The sequence below is a fragment of the Labeo rohita genome, chromosome 3 (assembly GCF_022985175.1).
Source record: "Labeo rohita strain BAU-BD-2019 chromosome 3, IGBB_LRoh.1.0, whole genome shotgun sequence".
NCBI lineage: Eukaryota > Metazoa > Chordata > Actinopteri > Cypriniformes > Cyprinidae > Labeo > Labeo rohita.
The window spans coordinates 47114810-47139291 of record NC_066871.1 but is presented as its reverse complement, the minus strand read 5'-3'; the positions used below and the strand labels follow the sequence as shown (position 1 = coordinate 47139291).

The window sequence follows — 24482 nt, the reverse complement described above, 5'->3', positions numbered from 1 at the left end:
ATTACGTTAATGTTACATGAGCCTGGGCTCTTTTCAATAAAATCCATGCAAAAGTTAATATCAGATCATTTTAGAATACAGTATAGGATGTACCGAATGTTCTCCAGTTTTATGCAAAACAGAAACACAACAAATCAGATCTCTGTCATATGGCCAAAAAATGTTTTGTTGTGTTTAACACATGAAAACCTTAACAATGTATCTTACAAGGTAACATGATGTAACCTTGTTCTCACTTGAAGTCCTTGAATTTGAGGGTATTGGACCTGGAAAGTCCTTGAAAAGTTCTTGAATTTAAAGTTAATCAAGGTGTGGGAACCCTGATATTTTTAAGTTCAGGGATTGAAAAACACAACACAGATCTACAGCTTACTATATAAAGTATGGACAGTTAGATTTTTAATTTTTTAATCTCCTCTGCTCACCAAGCCTGCATTGATTTGATCCAACATACAGCAAAAACAGTAACATTTTTAAATATATTTTTTACTATTTTAAGTAACTGTTTCTATTAAAATTTCAAATGTACTTTATTTATGTGATCAAAGCTACATTTTCAGCATCCTATACGGTAAGAAGTGCAATTGAAATGATTTCCCCATGAAATCAAAATCTAGAAACTCGTACAAAAAACAGATGCCATGCAACAAAATAACTTATTAGCTGATGATATGATGCACTGGACGATCAGCTGGTATGATTGTATGAAATATAGAAAATATTATTCCCCATAAACTTTACATGGATTCCCTTTAAATTTCATATGAAAAATGCAGCAGACTTTGATCGACTCATCCCCATCTTTCAGGGAAAAACAGAGGACAAGGTGTGTGTTTATCGATAGATTATTATAATATCTGCATCTGTGCAGTTTAAATACAGTTTATATGACGTTACATGGAAATTGTACTGTTTGTGGGCGGGCATGTTGTTTGCCACATAGAACGTGGCAACGTTATGCAAATGTGTTACATCGTGATGTAACAGAAAAAGATTCAAATTCCTGATGACTCCTATATGCGTTTGTGAGCCGACTTTTTTTAACGTGCACAGTCGACTACACAACTTTGCAGATAGTTTATGTTCACATACAGCTACATGACACACTGCATGAAAGGTCATATTTGAAAAGGCATACTATGAGCACTTTAAAAACGTGAAATTATTAAATTAATATTGATGCAAAGAAAATCAACAGAAAATCAAAATGGAAAATAACAAGCTGCTGTAAGGAAAATAGGTAAATTTAGCTCAAAGCAAACTACTGATGGTATTTATAAGGAATTTGGACAGAATCACTGTTTTACTCTGTTATGAGAATGATCGTTTCTTTTTGATGTTTTCCTGCATTGCACTGTGTTGCTTCTATTCTCACTTTTTTTCCTCATAGGTTGAATGACGCTGGGGTGTTGGCGTGTTATTGGTCGCTCAATTAAGGCGGGGTCTTTTTTAAGGAAGCCGGTTGCAAGCAGCCGCCGAGCTCATTGTTGGTGCGAACGTGTTCGACTTCGGAGCTCATGGATTCCTCCTCCGGCCGGCGGCCAAACCAATGTTTAACACCAATGTTGTGTGGCTAAAAGTTAGCTTTTATTCCTTGCTAAAGTTATAGCACACCTCCTGAAGCAGAGCAAAGGGGTGTCCTGCCTTTTTCTTTTGTGTAAATCTGGTGGGCTTTGTTTTTGGTTAGACAGTTAGGTAAGCTGGCTGTATTTTATTTTTTCCAATGTAATTAGGTTATGTAGTTTTTCTTTTTTTCCTTTCTAGGTTCCTTTTTTTTGTTATGTTGGCCTGTGGCCACCCCGAAGAGATGCTCTCTACGTCTAATCTCTAATAAACATCACAATTTTTTATTTAACTGGTGTGCTTGTTTGGTCCCTAACCAGAGTGATTTGGGAATCCAACACCACAACCGTTCTCTTTATTATGCCTTTAATGTACCCTAGACGCGGGGCGTAATATACTCACTGAGTCAGCCAGCGATTCATTGAACAAGCTGTATAACATCAAATTTGCAACTGATATTAATATACAAAATATAGTAAAAACACTTTATTAGCATGGCAACAAGATTGGCAGTTTAAGACATTCTTTTCAATATAAATCTGACTTTATTGGATAAATTGGACATACAAACTAATCTAACACAAAAAGCAGTGGCAAAAAGGCACAAAGCTAAAAAGCGGTGGCAACAGCCTAAAAAGGTTTTTTTTTTAAAAAAAAAAAAAAACCCTTGATGTCCTGAGTTTTTTAAACTGGGCTGTTTGACACATCCCAAATGGTGTTTTGACCAATTAGACAATGTCTACCCAATACATAAATCAACGGAAAGGAAATATTTTCAAATACACACACATACTAAACATGAATATAAACCTATGAACTATTCAGTAGTTATTAGGGAAAAAAAAAGATCACATACACAATATATGGTTAGAACATAACAGTCAAATGTGTGGGTTACATACAAGATACAGAGTTATGCAACAGAATGACATTTGTTCATTAGTCTTTTTAGCATTATTTTGGTTGATCTGATGCATTTAGCCATGTAAAAGACAGTCTCTGTGTCGTTCTGTGAATGTGAGGAACAAAAGGTCTAGAAAGGGAACAAAATGGTCTAGAAGGAATCTCGGTCTGGTTCTTGTCTCCTAGTTGGGGAAATCAATCCAAGAAAGTCTTGTACTTTCCATCATAAATTTACATGTGTTGGTCATGCTGTGCACTTCTTCAAGCAATAATCTTGGTTACTTGCCCCAAATTTTACAATCTCCTTCCTGAGTTGAATTATCAAAAAGTGTTTGTGTCTTTGTGAAATTTGGAAACGTTCTGTTTGAATTTTTGAATCTTTGTTTTAGCACAGACCCGCCCTGGGTTGAACGGTCATCAGTCCGCCACTGTTTCGACACCGGAGCAGGAGTAGACAAAAATGTCACTGAGGTGTACAGTTGTTGAATGTAATAATACATCCGATAATGTTCAGGGGTTCAGACACACTCTCTCTGTTTAAATCTAGATTAAATACACATCTTTTTAGCCAGTCATTTAGATAATCTATCTTATTTATCTTCAGCTATATCTGATCAATTTCACACATTTTCATTCTTTTGTTTGGTTTGAACACATGGTCTTTTCTTGGTTGGAACAGCAGCTACGCAAAATTAATCTCTATTTGCTTCTCTGTTTCTGCCACAGGACTTGCATCCCAAGGCAACTAGGAATTACACAAGCTTCAGTCTGGATCCGACCCTTAGGAAGATCTGAGATGACCTTAAGACCTCAGATGATGCTAACTCTGAAACAACATATAAACCTAACAATTTTGGTTAATCACACAACATTTTATCGCAAAGCTTAATCACAACATAGAAACATTGCAGTTAATAGTGTTCACCATCTGATTATGTGAAATTTGTATCTAACTGCATGATTCTTCCTGTACATTTCTGGGATAGTCACCACTAATAACCTACCCCTAAATGAAATGTAGACATGTAATATTTTCTGTAAAGCTGCTTTGAAATGATTGGTACATCATTTGGTACATACAAATAAAGGGACATGCACCGCAATGGTTCGTAAACAGGGATGTTTTTGACATGATCAAGTGTTGTTTTACACCATTACTGAGAACATTTAACCACAGCATGTTATAGACTTTTCATTAAGACCCTAAAGAATTATAGCAACTTGTGGAAAATTGGCACAGTGAGAGCAGCTGAAAGATGTTTTCCCAGTATCAATTAACATGCGAGTCCTAAGGTTTATCTGTAAAAGTCACACTAAGAGTAGGCTAAAGGCTTTTTCCCAACATGACTTAACCTGTGCCTCTTAAGGCGTGGTTTATCTGTAAAAGTCTTTCTACATTGAGAGCAGCTGAAAGGCTTTTTCCCAGTATGAATTAACATGTGAGCGTTAAGGTTTGATTTATGTTTAAAACTCTTTCCACACTGAGAGCAGGTAAAAGGCTTTATATCAGAATGAATTACCATGTGAATCTTAAGGTCTCCTTTACGTATGCAAGACTTTCCACACTGAGAGCAGACAAATGGCTTTTCTGAACGGTGAGTTAGCAAATGACACTCAAGGTGTCCTTTCTGTGTAAACTTCTTTCCACACTCAGAGCAGCTGAAAGGCTTTATTCCAGCGTGAATTAACATGTGCTTCTCAAGGCTTGCCTTACGTGTGAAACAATTTCCACACTGAGAGCAGATGTATGGCTTTTCAGAAGTGTGAGTTAGCAAGTGATTCTCAAGGTGTACTTTCTGTGTAAAACTCTTTCCACACTCAGAGCAGCTGAAAGGCTTTATTCCAGCATGAATTAACATGTGATTCTGAAGGTTTTTGTTACATGTGAAAGTGTTTCCACACTGAGAGCAGCGGAAAGATTTTTTTCCACTATGAATTATCTTGTGTTTCATAAGGTGTCCTTTCTGTTTAAATTTTTGTCCACACCAAGAGCAGCTGAAAGGCTTTATTTCAGAATGAACTAACATGTGAGCCTTAAGGTTCCCTTTCTGTTTGAAACATTTTCCACACTGAATGCAGCTGAAAGGCCTTTCAACGTCTCTTATTTGATCGCTGCAACTCACTGATTTTTCTCCATTGACATCATGACACTGATTTTTCTCTGCCACCTCATTCAGATCTTGTCTTTCTTCTTTCATTTTCATCAGGCCTAAAATAAAGTAATTAAAATGATGAAAATCAATTGGGACATTTGTAAAATAAAAAGGATACAATATTTGTGTACTGACAAAAACAATGTCAAAACTGTCTCTTTTCACACAAATCCATGAAAATGACTAAAAACACTGTATTATGCTGAGAGGCCACTAGTCATTTTGTAAAGAGACACTACTCATCTATAGGCTGATTATGTAATACTCGTGCATTAAAAATTAGGATCTATTTCATAAAGCTTTTGTCTTAGGGTGTAATGGTACACGTATCCGTTACGGGTCTTTCGGTTCGGTATGCGTCTTTCGGTTGGGAAGGGGAGTGCGGGGCACAACCTAACACTTTTTGAATTTCTCATTTTGTGTAGATCCACGTGGCATTCAGAGTATAATTTTGTATCCACGTTAATTTCACACTTGTCTATTACAAATATGTCATTTTGTTTCAAAATTTCAGTGTATACGTTTTTCGTTATTTACTTAAAAAGAAGGGAAGTGAAAAGCGACAACATGCCCTATATATGGGGTACACATAGACATGTGAAGGGCACGTTGTAACATGACCATATGACAGCTTAAAATGTTGTCTGATCGAATGAAAAAAGTATACACGACAAACTAAAATATGTTAATAAAATGATTCACTTTTTCAAATAAAATAATGGCGTTTAAGAATTCAAAAAAAAAAAAAAAAAACATGCAACCATGCGTGGGACAGCACTGATCGCAAAAAATAGCTATGTATCACTGTAAAAAAATTCCCTGTAAAAAAACGGTAATTTACTGGCAGCTGTGGTTGCCAGCATTATACTGTAAAATTACAGTGTGCTACTGTTTTTGAAATTAACACCAAAATTAGCAGCATATATCTGTTAAATTACACAGTTCAAAACAATGTGTGCAAATAGAACATTCAGAAAAAAAAAAACTCCCTCCAAACACAGTTCTCATAGAACACATAAACGAGCCAAAATTCTTTACATTTCTTGAAATAATAATTTCTCAGCATTAAACATCGATCGTCAGTCTGTACCTGTTCACTTGTTTCTTGTGGTTTCTTTTTAAAATCCATAAAAGTACACAGTGAAAATGACATGGCTAATGTCATAGAATAGCATAGTTTAATATAGCGGGGCAAACTGTAACGCAGTGAACGTTCCCCATCAGCGCGACTGGAATATAAATCTGGTTAGTGTCTTCTGCTGGCTTGCCAAGCATTAATAAACTAAATTCATAAATAACAGATTGGCGATTAAAATAAAAGCATATTGGGCTCATTTTAAATGAATACTAAAAACTGAGATGAAAAATTTTCTTCAGCCAGAAATGTACATTTACTATGATAAAATAAATATTCAGCGATATCTTCAAAAGGCTTTTGAAGTTTGGCGCACTTTTTTCTCTATATAGTGTTACTATGGCAACTAGTAAATATGGTAAATTTGGTTATGCTGGCCTGTGTGGAAATATTTAAACCACGTGTGTTACAATTAACCCCGCGTTAGTTTGTGCCCCGCGCACCCCTACGCATGTGTACCGAACAAATACAGCATTCCCCCAAATACTAGCTGCCTTTGTCACATAAATGCATATTTCCTGTTTGCAATGATTTACCATTTCCTTATTTAAAAGAAACTGCTAAAGAGACCATTCAACTTTCAGCTTGTAGCGGTATTTGGCAGTTGAGAGAGAAACCACGCTCACTCGCAGACAAGCCCTCAGCGTTTGAGAGCAGACATACTGCTCGTTTTTTTCAGGATTTTGATAGCTTATTTTCTTAACTTTCCGGGTTTATCATCATTCAAATTTGGCTGGATGTTAATTACTGTAGTTTGACAAACTCGAAACCACACATTTAATATTGCTTTAAACTGACTTTAAGGTGTCTAGTATAAATACACATTTATTCAGTTTTGCAGTGAAAAATGACAACAGTGATATCTATGAAAAAGGTATAAATAGTGTCGGGTAAGTTAAAAAAAATTTCAAGATATCAAACTTAAAAATACACAACAAAACTCATAGTTCTTTCTTTAATTTAATATTGACTGAAAATACACAATATTTGTATACACACCTAAACTTTTTTTTTTTTTTTTGTAAAATAAAGAAACCAAATAGTGTGTGCTTTCTGCATTCTCCGTCTCAGTTAATCTTCCTGAAACGAGTCACTAAAATGAACGAAAATGGCATTGAGAAATCCAGTATATCTAAGCATAAAGTGCCTATAATTAAATGAAGTGAGGTTTGTTAGAAAACTGCGCGCTTTCAAGGACGCTCATTTACTACATGGGCGGAATCACGCACCGGACGAGATCACGAGAAGCGCAGCGCCGAGTTTGGAACAACTCACAGGTATTGCAATTCAAGACAGCAGTGAATATAGAAGATCACTTCAAAATGAACAAAGGTGCATCGATGAGTCTGAAATACGGTGTTTGATGAAACAGAGCAAACGGAAAGAGAACGAGCAATATATATTATTAGCTCCCTTATAAATACGGATAGAAAAAGGTTGTTAGGTCATTATGAAAGATAAAGTCATTATGAACATTAACAATAATTTGGGACAAATATAGCCTAATGTGATGTGATTTTATTGTAATATATGTATGTGGCACTCTGGGGTGCAGCAGGATTTGGAACAGAGCAGAGGTAACTTTAAGAAAATTAAGATTATTTTTTGTTTGTTTGTTTTTGTTTTTCAATCGTGAATATCCACTTCATCCAAAGCGGTTTTGTTTTACAATTGTTTTCCATTGTGAGCATGCTAATGATAGATGTATTTTAACATTTTGTTCCGTTTAAAACCCTCAGAAGAAATAGAGCAGGCGCCTCTGGTGATAGGCAACCCTTCATTGCTTTTATGTTGTAGGACTCATCTGCATTTAAACTCGCATTCTCCAGTGATTTGTTAAAGGGCATAATGCGTAAAACATGATTTTAACTTCATGTTTTAACAACATTTAAACTTAAGTAACGTAATTTTATTAGTAACTGTAATCAAATAACACAAATTTAAAATATAATGCATTTTTGCGTTACCAGGAAAAGTAATTAGATTACAGTAACAGTTATATCCAACTCTATTTATCGAACTGCAGTTGATAGTGAAGATTGCAATGACAAAATATTGCACTAAATTAAAAGTTTAAATGTTACAAATAAGTTACAATATTGATGTTGTCATTTAAAATCTTCATATGTTACAAAAAAGTAACAATTTTGACATACGTTAATGGTTTTTGTTTTTTGTTTGTTTGTTTTTTTGTTGTTTGTTTTTTTTTTTTATCTCAGTATTCCTATTAGGGTTTTTTTTATGCATAGTAACATTGATCAAACTGTATAAAAAAGCTGGGCTAAGATATATAACAATTTTTATGATTGCACACATTATCCCACCGGTCACAACTGTGACCGACCATATCAATTTTCACACACCTTTTATTTCAAAGGGTTACTAATGGCACATCATTTAAATATTTTAATGTTTGGGGAAACTTTGGGATTAAACGGGTTAAACAGTTTTATGATTCCAAAAAGCAAAAAATGAAATCTTATAATTAAATCTTCTAGGTGTAAGTTCAATCACAATTTCATAAGAACTCTGAAACATGATTTTAAGACATTTTAATGAATGTTAAGGTCTATTTTTTTTTTTTAACATAAAAGATCGGTGAATGTAAATAAAAACACCAACCTCCTTGTTCCTCGTCGTTCGTTATGCAGGTTTCTGGTTCTTCGTGTTTTATTCTCCTGGGTTCTGGTTCCTCCTGTTTTATTCTGCAGGTTCCTGGTTCCCCATGGTTTCTTTCCCAGGGTTCTTGTTCCTCCTGTTTTATTCTCCATGTTTCTGGTTCCTCTTGTTTTATTCCTGAGGGGTCTGGTTTCTCCTGTTTTATTCTCCTGCGTTCTGGTGCACTTGTGTTCTCCTCACTCTTCTTTTTAACAAACACCATCTTCACAGCAGCAGATCTCAGTTCAGCTGATTCTCCTCCAGATATTCCTTGCTTGCTTCAAAACAACTATGAGGATGAGAATGTTACAGGTATGCATTGACCTGATTCAAATGTTTATTTTTCTATTAAAATAAGCAACATTTCTAACAGTTTGTATTAAACCAGCATCACGACAAAACAACAGAGAGCGCGGTGAAACTAAACTTCTTCCTCTGAGGTTTAATGGTGATGGGCAAACAGACATGTGTGTTTTAGCGCCACCCGCTGGACTGGAGTGTGATGGGTCGAGAGGAGGGAAAACAATACGGGCAATGTTAGTAGATGTGCACATAAGTGATCCGCAGGTCCGCATGCGCGACCAAAATTAGAAAATACGCTTAGTAAATAAGTTCAGAGCGCGCAATCTGCGTACCGACATGGTTGGCAGCTGTACATAATTACCATTTTAGATCGACATAGTGTAATACTTAATAAGATTTCTATTCTAAAAGCATAATTGTAGGCTATTCGCTGCTGTTTTTAAAGCACGCTTCACTAACTATCTACAGTCAGCCGCACCAAACCTCCTTCTTCTTATATTTTTCGGAGGTTGGCATTAAGTGTACTGATGCATTATCGCCACCTTCTGCTCCGGAGTGTAGATCAGAAAAAAAGTTTACAAAGCTTGTAAAAAGCTTGTAAAATTTTAGGTTTGAAATAAATAAATAAATAAATATTTTTTAAGGACCAATGTGAATAAATCTAGATTTAAATTAAAAGAGACGTTTCATTCCTATCCAAAACGATGTGAATATCTGGAACGCTGAACACTCTCATGCCCCAAATAAAGATAACAGGGCATATAGCTAAAGTTTTATATTCAGTTATGTTACAGGGCAGGGGAATAGCAACTAGAAGTGAGGGGGACAGAAATGTCAAATGTATTTTGAGCTGAAACGTCACAGACACATTCTTGGGACATTCAAAACCAACATTACTTATTCTTATAAAAATGGGCATAATGTGTGCACTTTAAGACTGATTCTACTAATACACCTATTCAACTATTAAAAATCTGTACTGGTCAATCTCAAGTAACTTTAATTTTTTACAGGCGTTTCCACTGTCACTTCCGGGGGCGGAGTATTGACAATTATGTAAACTTCATTATTCTGAATGGCACATTATTAATTCATAAATGTCCCTCCTCTCTCCGCTTCACACTCCAGTCCAGCGGGTGGCGCTAAAACACCTACGTTTGTTTGACAAACACATTTAAACTTGAGAGGAAGAGTATTAGTTTCACCGTGATCTGTTTTTTGGTCGTGATGTTACAAACTGTTAGTTAAAATATACCATTTCTAAATAGATAGATACGAAATTGAATCAGAATAGTAAATAACGTTACCTGTAATATTCTCATAATCATGACTACGTTTTTAAGCAAGCAGGAATATCTGGAGGAGTGAATCTCAGCTGAACTGAGATCTGCTGCTGTGAAGATGGTGTTCGTTAAAGAGGAGAGTGAAGAGAACACGAGTGAACCAGAACCCTGGAGAATAAAAGAGGAGGAACCAGAAACCTGTCAAATAAAACATGAGGAATCAGAACCCTTGAGAATAAAACAGGAGGAACAAGGAGGTTGGTTTTTATTCGTCATTCATTTGTAAGAAGTTTGTGGTACATTAGGTTAATAAAGATTTAACAGCATGCTTGTGGATCCCTAAAACGTTTTACATTCCTAAATTTAAAAATAAGGGTTTAATAATAATTAAAATGTCTTCAGTCCACCTTTGGAATGTATTTAAAATGCGATGGAACTGGCAATGAGAAGATTTATATTTTATTTTCACTCATTGCTTTGTTTTTAGAATCGTGAAACTTGAACTCAGACTTAGATTCACTGTATTTTTACATTAGTGTAATCTCAAACATTTTGTGGGCAAAGGTTTAGCTTTGTTTCTGCTGTTTTCTGCTTAAAAAAACAATTAATGTACATTTTTGACACTTTGGTACTTTGTGTTATATTACCCTGGCACAAAAAAAGGAAATATGACATGTTTTATCTCCTTTGTCTGCTTTTTTCTTTCACTGTTGCACCAAATTGTAATGGAAAAATTATATTTGCTAAGGTCACCCATATGCTCCTGTATATTTACCCTGCTTTAGTTTACTTCATCTCAGAAATGTTCCATTGTTCATTCGTATATATGGTTTTGCATCTTAATTGAAATGCTCTTGTCATTTAAACTAAACATTTTATTTTAACATTTTTTACTGAAACCAATATATCTTGTGCACTAAAAATGTCTCAATGTAGATTTTGTTGAGCTTAATAGGTACTTTCAAGCTATGCATTTTGACCTCAAAGTACGCTGGTATGATTTGTCACTCTAAACAACACAAAAACCTGGTGACAGCTCTGTTTACGTGCGGGACTCAAAACAACCAACAGAAAAAGATGAAAAGATCAACCAATCAGAGTTTTATTTTTATTTTTGGTTTCTATGCCTTTTATTTCTCTCTAAGTAGTATTTTTTTCTCTAAGTAATTTAAATTAAAATAATCATAATCAAGGTAAAGTGTTCAATTAATTGAGATTTTGATTTTAGATCAGACCCTATTTTCACTATTATATCATGATTTATTTTTATGTTTTTTCACAATTCTCTGTTTGTTTGTTTTTAAGAGTTAAGAGACTAAAAACATTTTTAATTTTATTTCAGAGTTGATTGAAGAAAATGAGGAGACTGAAGAAATTAGTGAAGTTGAGGAAAAAAATCATATTAAAACTGGAGAAAAACCTCTGAGTTGCTCTCAAACCAAACAGAAAAAAATTGAGAAACGAACAGCCAAGAAATCTTTCACATGCATTCACTGTGGAAAAAGTTTCACATGCAAAACAAGTCTTGATCGTCACGTGAGAGTTCATACTGGAGAGAAACCGTACACTTGTGATCAATGTGGGAAGAGTTTTACACAATCAGCACACCTTAAGGATCACATAAACATCCACACTGGAGAAAAACTCTACTCATGTGATCAATGTGGGAAGAGTTTCACAAGAAAAGGACACCTTACAGGGCATATGAGAATTCATACTGGAGAGAAACCATTCACTTGTGGTCAGTGTGGAAAGTGTTTTGCACACTCAGCAAACCTTAAGGAACATATGAACATCCACACTGGAGAGAAACCTTATCAGTGTTCACACTGTGACAAGAGATTCAGTCGGTCAACACATCTGAAAACACACAAGAGGATCCACACTGGAGAGAAACCATATAAGTGTAATCAATGCGTAAAGAGTTTTGCGCAAATAGGAAACCTTATGGCACATATGAAAGCTCATTCAGGAGAGAAACCGTTCTCATGTGATCAGTGTGGAAAGAGTTTGAAATGCAAATATAAACTTGAGCTTCACATGAGAGTTCATACTGGAGAGAAACCGTATCCTTGTGATTATTGTGAGAAGAGTTTTACACGATCATCAGCCCTTATGGACCACATGAACATCCACACTGGAGACAATCTGTACTCATGTGATCGTTGTGGCAAAACATTTTTTTGGGCTTCAGGCCTGAAGAAACACCTGAAAGTTCATACAAAGGAGAAGCCACATTCATGTCATTTGTGTGGAAAGAGTTTTTCACGTCTACATGCTTTGAAAGCACATCAGAAAACACATACTGGTGTGAGAGAGTACATGTGCTCTGAATGTAAAAACACTTTTACCTCTGCAAAGTGTTTAAAACTGCATGAGAGGATTCACACTGGAGAAAAACCTTACATGTGTTCACACTGTGATGAGAGATTCAGTGATTCATCAAGTCTGAAACGACATGAGAGGATCCACACTGGAGAGAATCCATATCACTGCGCTGCATGCGGGAAGTGTTTCAATAATTCATCTGCTCTACACAGTCATACAAAAAAACATCACAGTAAGTAGATCATCTTCAGATCCAGTATTTTTAGGTCTGATGCAGCGTCCTCACCAAATGTGACAATAATGTATCAAAAAATAAAATATCATCTGGATAAGTCTGTCCTAACAAGACATTACAAGTGAAATGACAAAGAAACATCTAAAGTTTTCACGGTGAATGATCTTCATCTTCTAAACCAGCAGATTCAGCTGTGAGATTCAGATCAACTCAAAAATGGAGTTTAATTGTGTATAATTTTGCTTCATAATATAGATGATATCATTGTTTTTTTTTTTGTTTTTTTTTACTATGTTCAATTGTCTTATAATTCAAGTGTCACTTGTAGTTTGCTTACTCTCATGAAGAAAGGCAGAAGCTTTTGACAAACCCTTCTTGTTCAGGAAACTGAAAGACTTGAGATGTGTTGACGTGTGTGTATATGAAAGATACTTAATTGCTCTTTTGATGCACTTATGTGCATATTTGTGCATAAAAAATAAACATTTAATTAACCAAATTAAAGTGACATGGTGCTTCATAAGTCTTTTTAACTTCTCTGTTTCTAATATTGTACAAAGTAGTACCTTATTGTTTAATTTATTTAATAAAATGTTCACGATCTGGCTTATCTTTAGTCAATTTCTTTACATGGCTATGACATTTTTTAAGTAAAATTGTTGTGTAAGAAAATCATAAGCATTTTAATTTTTTAAAGGAATTCTGAGTATGACAGCAGTAGTCAGGATGTCAAAATGTCTTTTATATGTTTATTTTCTTTGGAGCTTCTGTCTTTGGTGCCTGTTTAGTAATGTAGTTTACATGTTCTATAATAATAATAATAATAGAAACAGTAACAATTCTGAGGCTGTTGGCCCTGCCTGGCTCAATTTCAAAGCACTGGCTCACACTGGCCCGACAAAAAAAAAGGCAGCTAATGACTTCTTGTTCGTTTGTTGGTGAGAGAACTGACCCCCCGACTGAACCTGGTTTCTTCTGATGGAGTTCGGGTTCTTTGCCTCTGTTGCCTTTGACTTGCTTAGTTGTGGACACTCAATACTATACAATGTTATTAATTTTATTGCATATAACAATGCCTTGTTTTGCTCACAGAACACAGCAGTGACTGCACCAGACTCTTCAACATTTATCCTGCACTCTGGGTTATACTTTAATTAATGGTCTGCACAGTTCTTATGTACAGTAAATATGGTATGTTTTTTAATAATTATAAATATTTCATGTTTGCGTATTTATTAGTCAAATATTGAACTTTTTTTTATGTCTGTGTGATCAGGCATCATGTTTTATGAACATTCTTGTTCTTACTTTTTCTAATTCAGACAGACCATTTTTTCTCTAAAATAAATCTGCTTATGTTTGTGTTTTTATGTATTTTATTTTATTTATTTTTTAATCTTAGGGTATGTAGCCAACACATTATTATTTGTTTTTGCTAATAGTGTTGAAGTTAAGCAAGGGAAGATTTGCACTCACAAAGTATTTTTCTCGTATTATTTCCCTCCTCTCGCCTCTTCATACTCCAGTCCAGTGGGTGGCGTTAAAACACATACGTTGGTTTGCCAAACACCATTAAACCTCAGAGAAAGAAATTTATTTTCACCGCGCTCTCAGTTATTTTGGCGGGATGCTGTTTTAATACAAACGGTTAGAAATATAATTTCTGTCAATAGAAAAAATACGGTTTTTGAATCAGGTCAATAAATACCTAAAATATTCATAATACCGTGTTGAACTCGGAGTATGAAAGACTGAATATACAAATTCATTTTGTTTTTACGTTATTTGAAGTCAAGTCGCTTGGACTGTGGTTATTTTCAGCCATGTGAATGTTTGCTTGTTCAGTAAGTTACATTTCACTGTTGATTCTTTGGTAAATCAGTAACAGTTTTGCAGCAGGATTGCAAACAGACTTTTGCTTTAAGATGTAAACCTGACAGCATTGTCACAAAATGGACTTAACTTTGTTTATTCTAATGCCTGTGCTTTCTGTGTAATTATTCAAGTTCAGTCAGATTTTCTTTCTCAAAATAGTTTAAAGTTTTTTTTTGTGTGACAGTAAATCAAGCCAGTGATCAAACATAACACTTAAAAACAAACTTGGACACCTACAACTCTCGTTATAATCAGTGGTTCTTTTACACAACACAATGAACCTTTTGCAGTATTTACATTATGTTAGTTATGATGAAAGCATTTCATGGAAGTGCAGAAAATGAGCTGTAATGATGAGATCAAACAGACTGTCGTCTGCTCAGTGCTGATTTTTGCAACCTTTCATGTGATGAGAGTAGATCTACATATAACACTAAACACTTTTTCATGACAGCTGTAATTGTAAAAACATTGTAAATGTATTTGAGACTGTTCCACATGTAATACTTCATATGCAATGATGTTAGCCAGTCACAGCAGTGGGTGTTTATATAAAAAAGCCGAATTCGGTATACAATTTGTTAATAAATTTTAAATGGCGGAAAGCAGGTAAGCCCCGACTATGAACAAAAAGCGCTAAATTGAATGTTAAGCATTTTTTTCTCCGATAAAAAAAAGGCGGCTTAATGAAGACGGTGGTAATTAAAAATAAGACCAAAAATGCTGTAGAAATTCTGTGTATATATTCTGTGTACATGCAAGAGTCCAGAATATGAGCTGAACTGCATGATAAGCGTTTTCTTCTGTATAGAAAATTGCGCTTAACGTGGCTTATATAAGACAGTGATATAAAAAGCCAACATTTCATATTTTATTAAAAAATACGCTACATGCAATCAATGCAGTAATTCTTAAACCTTTTACAGTGGCGTTCCCTTCTAGAGCATTTAACATTCTTCTGAGTACCCCACTTAGACCGCAGTCACCTTTTCCATTACAAAATTTGCCCCCTTAAATTGATTTACAGGTGATTTTTTACATATAGAGGCAAAGTGCGGATTCGGTTGGAACTATTATTTTATTAGTAAAATATAACAAACAATATTGACAATATTGTGTTTATAAATGTACACTTAACATCACTTTTTTAGTTGAACTGTTACATAAAATTGCATTCTCGCATTTTAGACATGAAAAACAATAACTCGCACATGGTATGTTTCTGTATGGAAGAGAGTTTTTATATTTGTTATTTGATCGCGCTGGCGCCTGATATTGATTACAGACAGCCTGATCAATATTAAAATAAAACACAGAATCACCTAAACAGGTAAAAAGTTACACTTGTCAACTTAAATAGTCTGTATTATAGCGTAGTCTGTGCCGTACAACATGAGCACCGGTTCACGCCACCGCCGCACTTTTTAGTTCACACTTTTTTTCCCGGTCGATATTGAAAAGTTAATTTAATAAATAATGGTTTAGCTTCAAATGTATTGCGAATATGGAAACATTTGGATTTGTGCTGAATGAGAACGTTACGTGAGCCTATACTTTTAGTTTTGCTTTAAATTATTTGCTTTGGCTTGTTTATCGCTAGGCCTATTGTTATCTAATATAATGCATTATATTATATTTATTCATTAGAAATAAATACGTTATAGTTTATTATTATTATTATTATTATTATTATTATTATTATTGATCAGTTCTGAATACAGTTACATTTAAAAGATTCGTTGTGGTGTGTGTGGAACTAAAACGCCTACTTTGTGTGTTTATAAAGTTGGTATTAACACGAGTCCAAATTCAAGATAAAACTAAAAAACACAATGGCGAATCAGAAACGTTATATACAGTTTTGCGCGCTAGATGTAAATGCGAGATATTATATTATACAATATTATGGCATAACCACTTCTTGTATATACCTTTACATCTATACTGTACAGTCTATGTGTATTGTCTGAAGTTACATGTTCATTTTCTAACACCAGTCAGGAGCAGTGCTCCTAATTTTGCTGTATGCAGAAAAATACAATGACAATAAAGGCTTTCAATTTAATTCAGCAAATACAATCAGCAGAGCACAAAAGGTAACATTTAATAAATATTCAAAGCAAAGTGATCATTAATTACTGAAAGTAGAAATGATAACTGATGAGATGGACCTCTCCCTCCTACTGACTTACATGTAGAGTATACATTTACATGCCAGACCAGTATGTGTCGCTGTAATTCTGCCACAGAGACATACTTAAATGGAGAAAACAACTTGCAGCATGTTCATAAACCCTGCACGCTGTATACAAACCCAGCACAACAACAAGAAAAGGATCTGTCTCGATGAAACGCCAATAAGATACCAAATATTTACATAGGCAGCTAAACACATCTAAACATTTTTGTATGACTGTGTGGAGCAGATGAACAATTGAAACGCTACCCACATGCAGTGCAGTGATACAGTTATTTTCTAGTGTGGATCCTCTCATGTGTTTTCAGATGTACTGACTGACTGAATCTCTCATCACAGTGTGAACACTTATAAGGTTTCTCACCAGTGTGGATTCTCTCATGTGTTTTCAGATGTGTTGACTGATTGAATCTCTTGTTGCAGTGTGAACACTTATAAGGTTTCTCTCCAGTGTGGATCCTCTCATGTGCTTTCAGGTCTCCTGACTGATTGAATCTTTTGTCACAGTGAGAACACTTATAAGGTTTCTCTCCAGTGTGGATCCTCTTGTGTGCTTTTAGGTCTCCTGATTGATTGAATCTCTTGTCACATTGTGGACATTTATAAGGTTTCTCTCCAGTGTGAATCATCTCATGTGTTTTCAGATGTGTTGACCGAGTGAATCTCTTGTCACAGTGTGAACACTTATAAGGTTTTTCTCCAGTGTGGATCATCTCATGTGTTTTCAGATGTGCTGTCCGACTGAATCTCTTGTCGCAGTGTGGACACTTATAAGGTTTCTCTCCAGTGTGGATCATCTCATGTGTTTTCAGATGTGTTGAATGACTGAATTTCTTGTCACAGTGTGAACACGTATAAGGTTTCTCTCCAGTGTGGATCCTCTCATGTGTTTTCACATGTGCTGACTGACTGAATCTCTTGTCACAGTGTGAACATTTATAAGGCTTTTCTCCAGTGTGGATCCTCTCATGCAGTTTCAAATGTTTAGCTGAAATAAAAGTCTTTTCACACTCAAAGCACATGTACTCTCCCACAGCAGTATGCAACTTCTGATGTTCTTTCAAATGTTCTAGACACAAAAAACTGTTACCACACAAATGGCATGAATGTGGCTTCTCCTTTGTATGAACTTTTAAGTGTTTCTTTAAATCTTTCTGTTTGGTTTGAGAGCAACTCAAAGGGTTTTCTCCAGTTTTGACATGATTTTTCTCCTCAACTTCACTTAATTCTTCATTGTCAACTTTTTCTTCAATCAACTCTGAAATAAAAGTAAAAATTATTCATTTTTAGGAACTTTTTAGTAAAGCTGAGAAATGTGAACATAATAGTGAACCCTGATGTAACAGTGCAGGGCATTCGATTATGCGCGCGATTTTGCATAGCTTGTCAGTGAGGGGGCTCTGTGTGCTTGTGCCGCTCCAGCTCAAAAGAAATGGAGATTTACTACTAATCACAAAACCGGCTTTACTGACTAAACACGCCTGACAATCGCATGCGATTTATCGAGCAGCCCATAATGTTATTTAATATTTTGGGTTTCATCACTGTACATGTCAATCTTTCTTCAGAAAAAAATATTAGCAAAATCAAAAATTTGATCCTGGGACCTCTGGTTGATTTGACACGGAATGACCCAGTAAGAAAAAATACTATGGAAGTCTGTTCAACTGTTTGGTTATGCACATTCTTCAAAATAAATTTATCATAACATCATCATATTGTTGTGAATGAGTGAGCAGAATGACATTCACATAATTTTGTAGGAAAAACTCTAGTCTACCACATCCAGTTCTCAAAAGTCTTGTGAACAAATGTTCTGTATGTGTTTTATGGCCTTATTTTAGTGACATGTCAAAACTTCTCCAGGGCCCCAAAACCCCCTCAGATCCCAAAGGGTTAATGCTTTTTAATAATATACCATATGCCTAATGTACCACAAACAGTTATTAAAGATTAATGAAGAATAAACACCAACCTCCTTGTTCCTCCTGTTTTATTCCCAAGGGTTCTGGTTCCTCCTGTTTTATTCTCAAGGGTTCTGGTTCCTCTTGTTTTATTCTCAAGGGTTCTAGTTCCTCTTGTTTTATTCATCATTTTCTGGTTCAGCAGTATCTCAGTCTCCTCTTTAACAAACATCATCTTTACAGGAGCAGATCTCAGTTCAGCTGATTTTCCTTGCTTGAAAACTGAGTCACGACTGTGAGGATGAGAATATTACAGGTATTTACTGACCTGATTCAAAAACGGCATTTTTCCATTTATAGAAACAACATTTCAAACAGTTTGTTTTAAGAGAGCATCATGACAAAACAACAGATCATGGTGAAACTAAACTTCTTCCTCTGAGGTTTAATGGTGTTTCAAACAAAGGTCTACAATTTTAAACCCAGCGTTGGACTGCGAGTGTGAAGCCCCTCCTGAAAATAATCGGGGGAATTTAGTGCGTCTTTTATTGCGCGGTTTCTTCTATTCTCCTGAAGTCTTCTTCTTCTTCACCTTTTTCTCATGATTCCAGTTCGTTGTGGTGTGTGTGGCATTACAAATTTCGCCTACTTGAAGTGTGTTTATTAAAGTTGGTATTAACCTCATTCCAAATTCAAGATAAATTTAAAAAACACAATGGCGAATCAGAAACGTTATAAACAGTTTTCCCGCTAAATGTAAATGAATATTGTGTAGGGATCATACAAAATATTTACAGCATCACCACTTCTTGTGTATACGAGCTGGTTATATGAATCAGGGGTGTTATAGTGACATGCAAAATAAACATAGCGATTCTTCTTCGAGGACTTTCTTTCTTTCTTTAAAAAAAAACGATCTGTACAAATAAATTAAACAGAATTAAAATTGTAGACTCGAATGGCATTTGAACAGCATCAAAAGTCTTAGTGATTGAGGATTAGGAGAAAAACGAGCAAATTGTTAAGTCAAATATTTAACTGAATATCACACAACGCTGCAGGGTGTAAATAGGCTTTGTAAATGTGACAACAATAAAATGTAGCCTAAACTAACCAACTGGTGTGGTTCTAATCAGAATTAAAGACAGGGGCCACACATAACTGGGCCAAGTCTCAGCCAGTTAATAACTTATAACTGGCCCTGAAGTGAGGCCAGAACAGGTTTTATTATTGGTACAGATTCTCAGCCATAAGCAAACCACATCAACACCAGCCTTTAACCAGAAACCCCTAAACTGAGCCATACACCATCCTAATCTTGTCCAAATCATGTGTATAAATAAGTCATGAGAAAATTTAAATTTGAAAATGACTTTTAACAGTCACAAATACACACTATTAGAACAAAAGTTTTAGCATTTGAGCAATTTCTAACATTGAAATTAAAGTAATTTACTTAAAGTGTAAAACAAACTTGTTAAATTAAAACTTATCTGACAGCCTCATTAATGAATAATAAACATCAACCTGTTTGTTCTTCAGTGTCTTCAGTGTGTTTGATTATGTAAGGTTCTGGATCTCTCATCTTCAGTCCTCCTTAAACTATGGAGGCTTATGGCAATCTTTCAGTTCAGTCAAAATCGCAGCTTGTAGGTCTTGATAAAGTTGATATATAAGTTATAGTTGTAAAAGAGTATATAAAAATTAGCTTTATTTGCCAAGTGTGTGCAGACACACCAGGAATTTGTTGTGTTTTTAAGGTGCTCCTGGTACGTACATACATATCTGACATGAGAACCAAAAGCATTTAAATAGTAATCACTTTAGTCTATTTATGAATCGTTGGTTTTTAAGAACACGCAAACAAAAGTAAGTGTTTCAAGCCCTGTTTTATTTTCAACATGTCAAATACTGCCATTAGGTAAGTGTTATATTATGTTACATTATGTAGAAGTTAGCGCTATAAGAATTAATTTATACCTGTATCTATTAGGATTTTAAATAGTCAACTGTAGATTTTTTATATATATTTATACTTCATCTAATACTTGTATACAGTAGTTCTGCTATAGATACTATGTAAAAGGGGATTTTGCAAAATAGGTGCCCTTTAAATTAAATGCGGTCCATTATTTATTCCATTGTTTAATAAATTACATCACAGAAAACTGATAAGATTGAGGTTTGAGATGCCTTTAAAATCAAGAAGAAAAAAAAATGTGTACTTTGGGGGAAAAAACACCTTGTGTAGATAAATAGTGTTTTTTTTTAATGATAAATATAATTCTTTTGATCATGAAACCAGCTGTTTTGACCATGAAACCAACTACAGAATTTAAATAGTTAAATATGTGCATTATTAGATTCAGATAAAAAAACAAACAAACAAACAAAAAAAAAAAAAAAAAAAAAAAAAAACGAACGGGAACCATTCAGTGGTGTCGTTTACCTTTAGGGGAACTTGAGTGATTTTCAATGAAATATTTAATTTCTCTCATTTTTCTCTTCTAATCCTCACTCACGAAGACTGTTGATGTTGATCAAATAGTCTATATTTTTAAATAATTTTCATTTATTTGTGCGGTTCGGCTTCTTTACAGGAATATTCAGTGCACCTTGTAAACGCACTAAGTAATTTTCTCCGTATCTTCCCCGTGTATTTCCCTCCTTTTGACGCTTCACACTCCAGTTCAGCGAGTGGCGCTAAAACACAAACGATTGTTTGCCAAACACCATTAAACCTCAGAAGAAGGAGATTGGTTTTGTCGTGATGCTGGCTTAATCCAAACTATGAGAAAAGTACTTTTTGTGAATTGAATAATACAATTTTTGAAGCAGATCAGTAAATACCTGTGATATTCTCATCCTCATGGTCGTGATTAAGTTTTGAAGCAAGCAGGAATATCTGGAGGAGAATCAGCTAAACTAAGATCTGCTGCTGTGAAGATGGTGTTTGTTAAAGAGGAGAGTGAGGAGGACATGAGTGAACCAGACCCATGGAGAATAAAACAAGAAGAACCAGAAACCTGGAGAATAAAACAGGAGGAACAAGGAGGTTGGTGTTTATTTTTATTGCTTTTTTATTTTTTTAATTAACGAAATCTTCAAGGACTGTTATAGTACGTTAGGCTTTCAAAGTGTTAAACACAGGGTGCCCACAGATCCTTAAATGTAAAAAAATAAGACCTTAACTATTATAAACAAAATTCTTAAATCCACGTTTTAAAGTTCTAATGAAAGGTTGAAGGCAAAGTGTTTTTCGAATCATTGATTACTTTGTAAAGCTGCAAACTATTATGTAAGATGTCGTTACGCTGCTGTTTGAAGTTGTGTTTCCACATCGCTATCAAGTTTGTATAGCTAAATCTTTAAAGACTGTCAACTAGTGATGTGAAATTGAGCCGAAGCATCGGAGCTTGTGTTAAGCTCGTTTGGAGGCACAAAACCAGTGAGAAATGAAGCCTCACTTTTTTTTGTCCGCGATTCACTTTGCGTGTCGGAATGTTCGAAGTTTCGAACCCCCAGATTTTACTTATTCAGACTTGTTTAATTACATTTTAAAAACCAAGTCATACAAGTAATATGAAAAATACAAATGATTTCAGGAAATGTAAATGTTTGCCATTTGAAATTCATATATGTGTACATTATTCTTCTATTACCTCACATAGTTCGTACTGGCATTTAATGCCACAGTTTAATGGATAAATTAATTTATCAGAGACAGAAGTTCAACAAACAAACACAAACACTGTTAGGCTACTTTGTGCATGTAACATGAGTCGATGTGGTGAATGTTTTCTGTACCAAGCTTCTTTCACAGGCTGTTTTATTCTTTACTAACCACCAGATCGCGCTCATTTGCCAATCGCTACTGTCAACTGTTGAATGAATGAGTGTCACGTCCCGCTGGTTTACTTCAAACCAGAATAATCGATTAGTTGATTAATCATTCTAATAATGGTGAATCAATTATCAAAATAATCATTGGTTCCAGCCTTAGTACATAAATCTTTTCCTATTTTCAGATGTTCATTCTCATTTATTCATTTTAGACCTGATGAAAGTGAAAGAAGAAAGACAAGATCTGAATGAGGTGGAGGAGAAACATCAGTGTCTGAAAGATCATGATGTCAATGGAGAAAATCAGTGAGTTGCAGCAATCAAAAAACAGAAGTCAAAAGGCCTTTAAGCTGCTCTCAGTGTGGACACACTTTCAAACAGAAAAGAAGCCTTATGAAACACATGAGAAACCATAGTGGGGAAAAGCCTTTCAGCTGCTCTCAGTGTGAAAACACTTACAAACATAAAAAAAGCCTTATGAAACACATGAGAATGCATAGAGGGGAAAAGCCTTTCAGCTGCTCTCAATGTGGAAACACTTTCACGTGTAACGAAAACCTGAAGAATCACATGTTAATTCACGCTGGAATAAAGCCTTTTACCTGCTCTCAGTGTGGAAAGAGTTTTACCAGGAAAAGGCAACTTAAGGATCATTTGGTAAATCACACTTCAGAAAAGCCTTTCAGCTGTTTTCAGTGCGGAAACACTTTCACACGTAATTCAAACCTTAAGAATCACATGTTAATTCATGCTGGAATAAAGGCTTTCAGCTGCTCTCAGTGTGGAAAGAGTTTTACCAAGAAAATACACCTTAAGGATCATTTGGTAACTCACACTTCAGAAAAGCCATTCGTCTGCTCTCAGTGTGGAAGCTCTTTCACGCGTAAAGGAAGCCTTAAGACTCACATGTTAATTCATGCTGGAATAAAGCCTTTTACCTGCTCTCAGTGTGGAAAGAGCTATACAAATAAAAGGCAACTTAAGGATCACTTGCTAACTCACACTTCAGAAAAGCCTTTCAGCTGCTCCCAGTGTGGAAACCGTTTCACACGTAAAACAAACCTTAAGAATCACATGTTAATTCATGCTGGAATAAAGCCTTTCAGCTGCTCTCAGTGTGGAAAGAGTTTTACACACAAAGGACACCTTAAAGATCATTTGGTAACTCACTCTTCAGAAAAGCCTTTCAGCTGCTCTCAGTGTGGAAAATCTTTCACACGTAAAAGATACTTTGAGACTCACATATTAATTCATACTGGGATTGTTAAAATGAATACAAGCTAGACAGGCAAAGATTAAAGGAAGGTTGTTTCGTTGTTGTTGACAAAAAAGATGAGTACTCAGCTGTTGCTTGAAAATTGTATTGTATCAACATTCTGAATTGGGGTTGGAAGATCACAAATGTTATAAAACTATGAAATATGTTTAAGCTCTCTGAACAATTAGTTTCTTGTTTTGTTTACATGTAACACACTGCTACACAAATAAATGTGCTGTATGAATTCAAATGTGCATGTTCTTTTTCTGTGTATTATACTATTGAATTTTCCCAGTTAACGCTTATCTACCATTGCAATTAAGTGGTGAACACATCCATGTGGGTCCCAAATAAGGTGCACCTAGGTGCTGGTCAAATTTGTCCCATAAAAGAATGTCACTTGCTGAGAATAGTTTATTTGCAGGTGATTTTAATTATAAACACAGCAAAGTTATATTTAGTAGTAGCAAGGTAATGCCTCATTAACACTACAAGGGATGCAGTGACAAATCAACACAATCCTATTAATATCAATAGAGAGCCAATGATTTCAGTGATTTTTCTTTTCACACAAAAAAGTATTCTCGTAGCTTCATAAAATTAAAGTTGAATCACTGATGTAATATGGACTATTTAAACTCTATATTAGAATCAATTTTATTTTTAATGAAGTGAGATCAAACTACTGTTTATTTTTCTGAATGTGATTTAATTTTTTTTCTAATTATTTTTTAAATATTACAGACACAAACCCCAAGTAACTAAGGGTGGGTGGGTCTTTGTGAACGGTCAATTACTGAAAGCAAAAGTGATCAATAATTACTGAAAGTAGTGTATTGTTAGC

At 35.0% G+C, this 24482-nt stretch overlaps 3 protein-coding genes across 6 annotated transcripts in view; 2 read left to right on the top strand and 1 right to left on the bottom strand.

Annotated features, from left to right (window-relative positions):
* The window catches only part of LOC127161178 (gastrula zinc finger protein XlCGF57.1), a 74742-nt gene extending 61814 nt beyond the window's left edge, over positions 1-12928 (top strand). For 2 of the 4 annotated variants that reach the window (XM_051103821.1, XM_051103844.1), the window contains one exon: positions 11341-12928. In XM_051103821.1, the coding sequence (XP_050959778.1) occupies positions 11341-12566 (1226 nt within the window). In that variant the 3' untranslated portion in view covers positions 12567-12928. Of the gene's footprint in view, positions 1-9894; positions 10256-11340 lie in introns of those variants that run through there. The other 2 variants (XM_051103835.1, XM_051103832.1) reach the window with 2 other exon arrangements.
* LOC127161542 (gastrula zinc finger protein XlCGF49.1-like) overlaps positions 1-24482 on the top strand; it is a 136300-nt gene that overhangs the window by 55894 nt on the left and 55924 nt on the right. The window lies entirely within an intron of this gene.
* Positions 1-24482, bottom strand: part of LOC127161323 (gastrula zinc finger protein XlCGF8.2DB-like) — a 77808-nt gene that overhangs the window by 22864 nt on the left and 30462 nt on the right. The gene's annotated exons all lie outside the window — the stretch shown is intronic.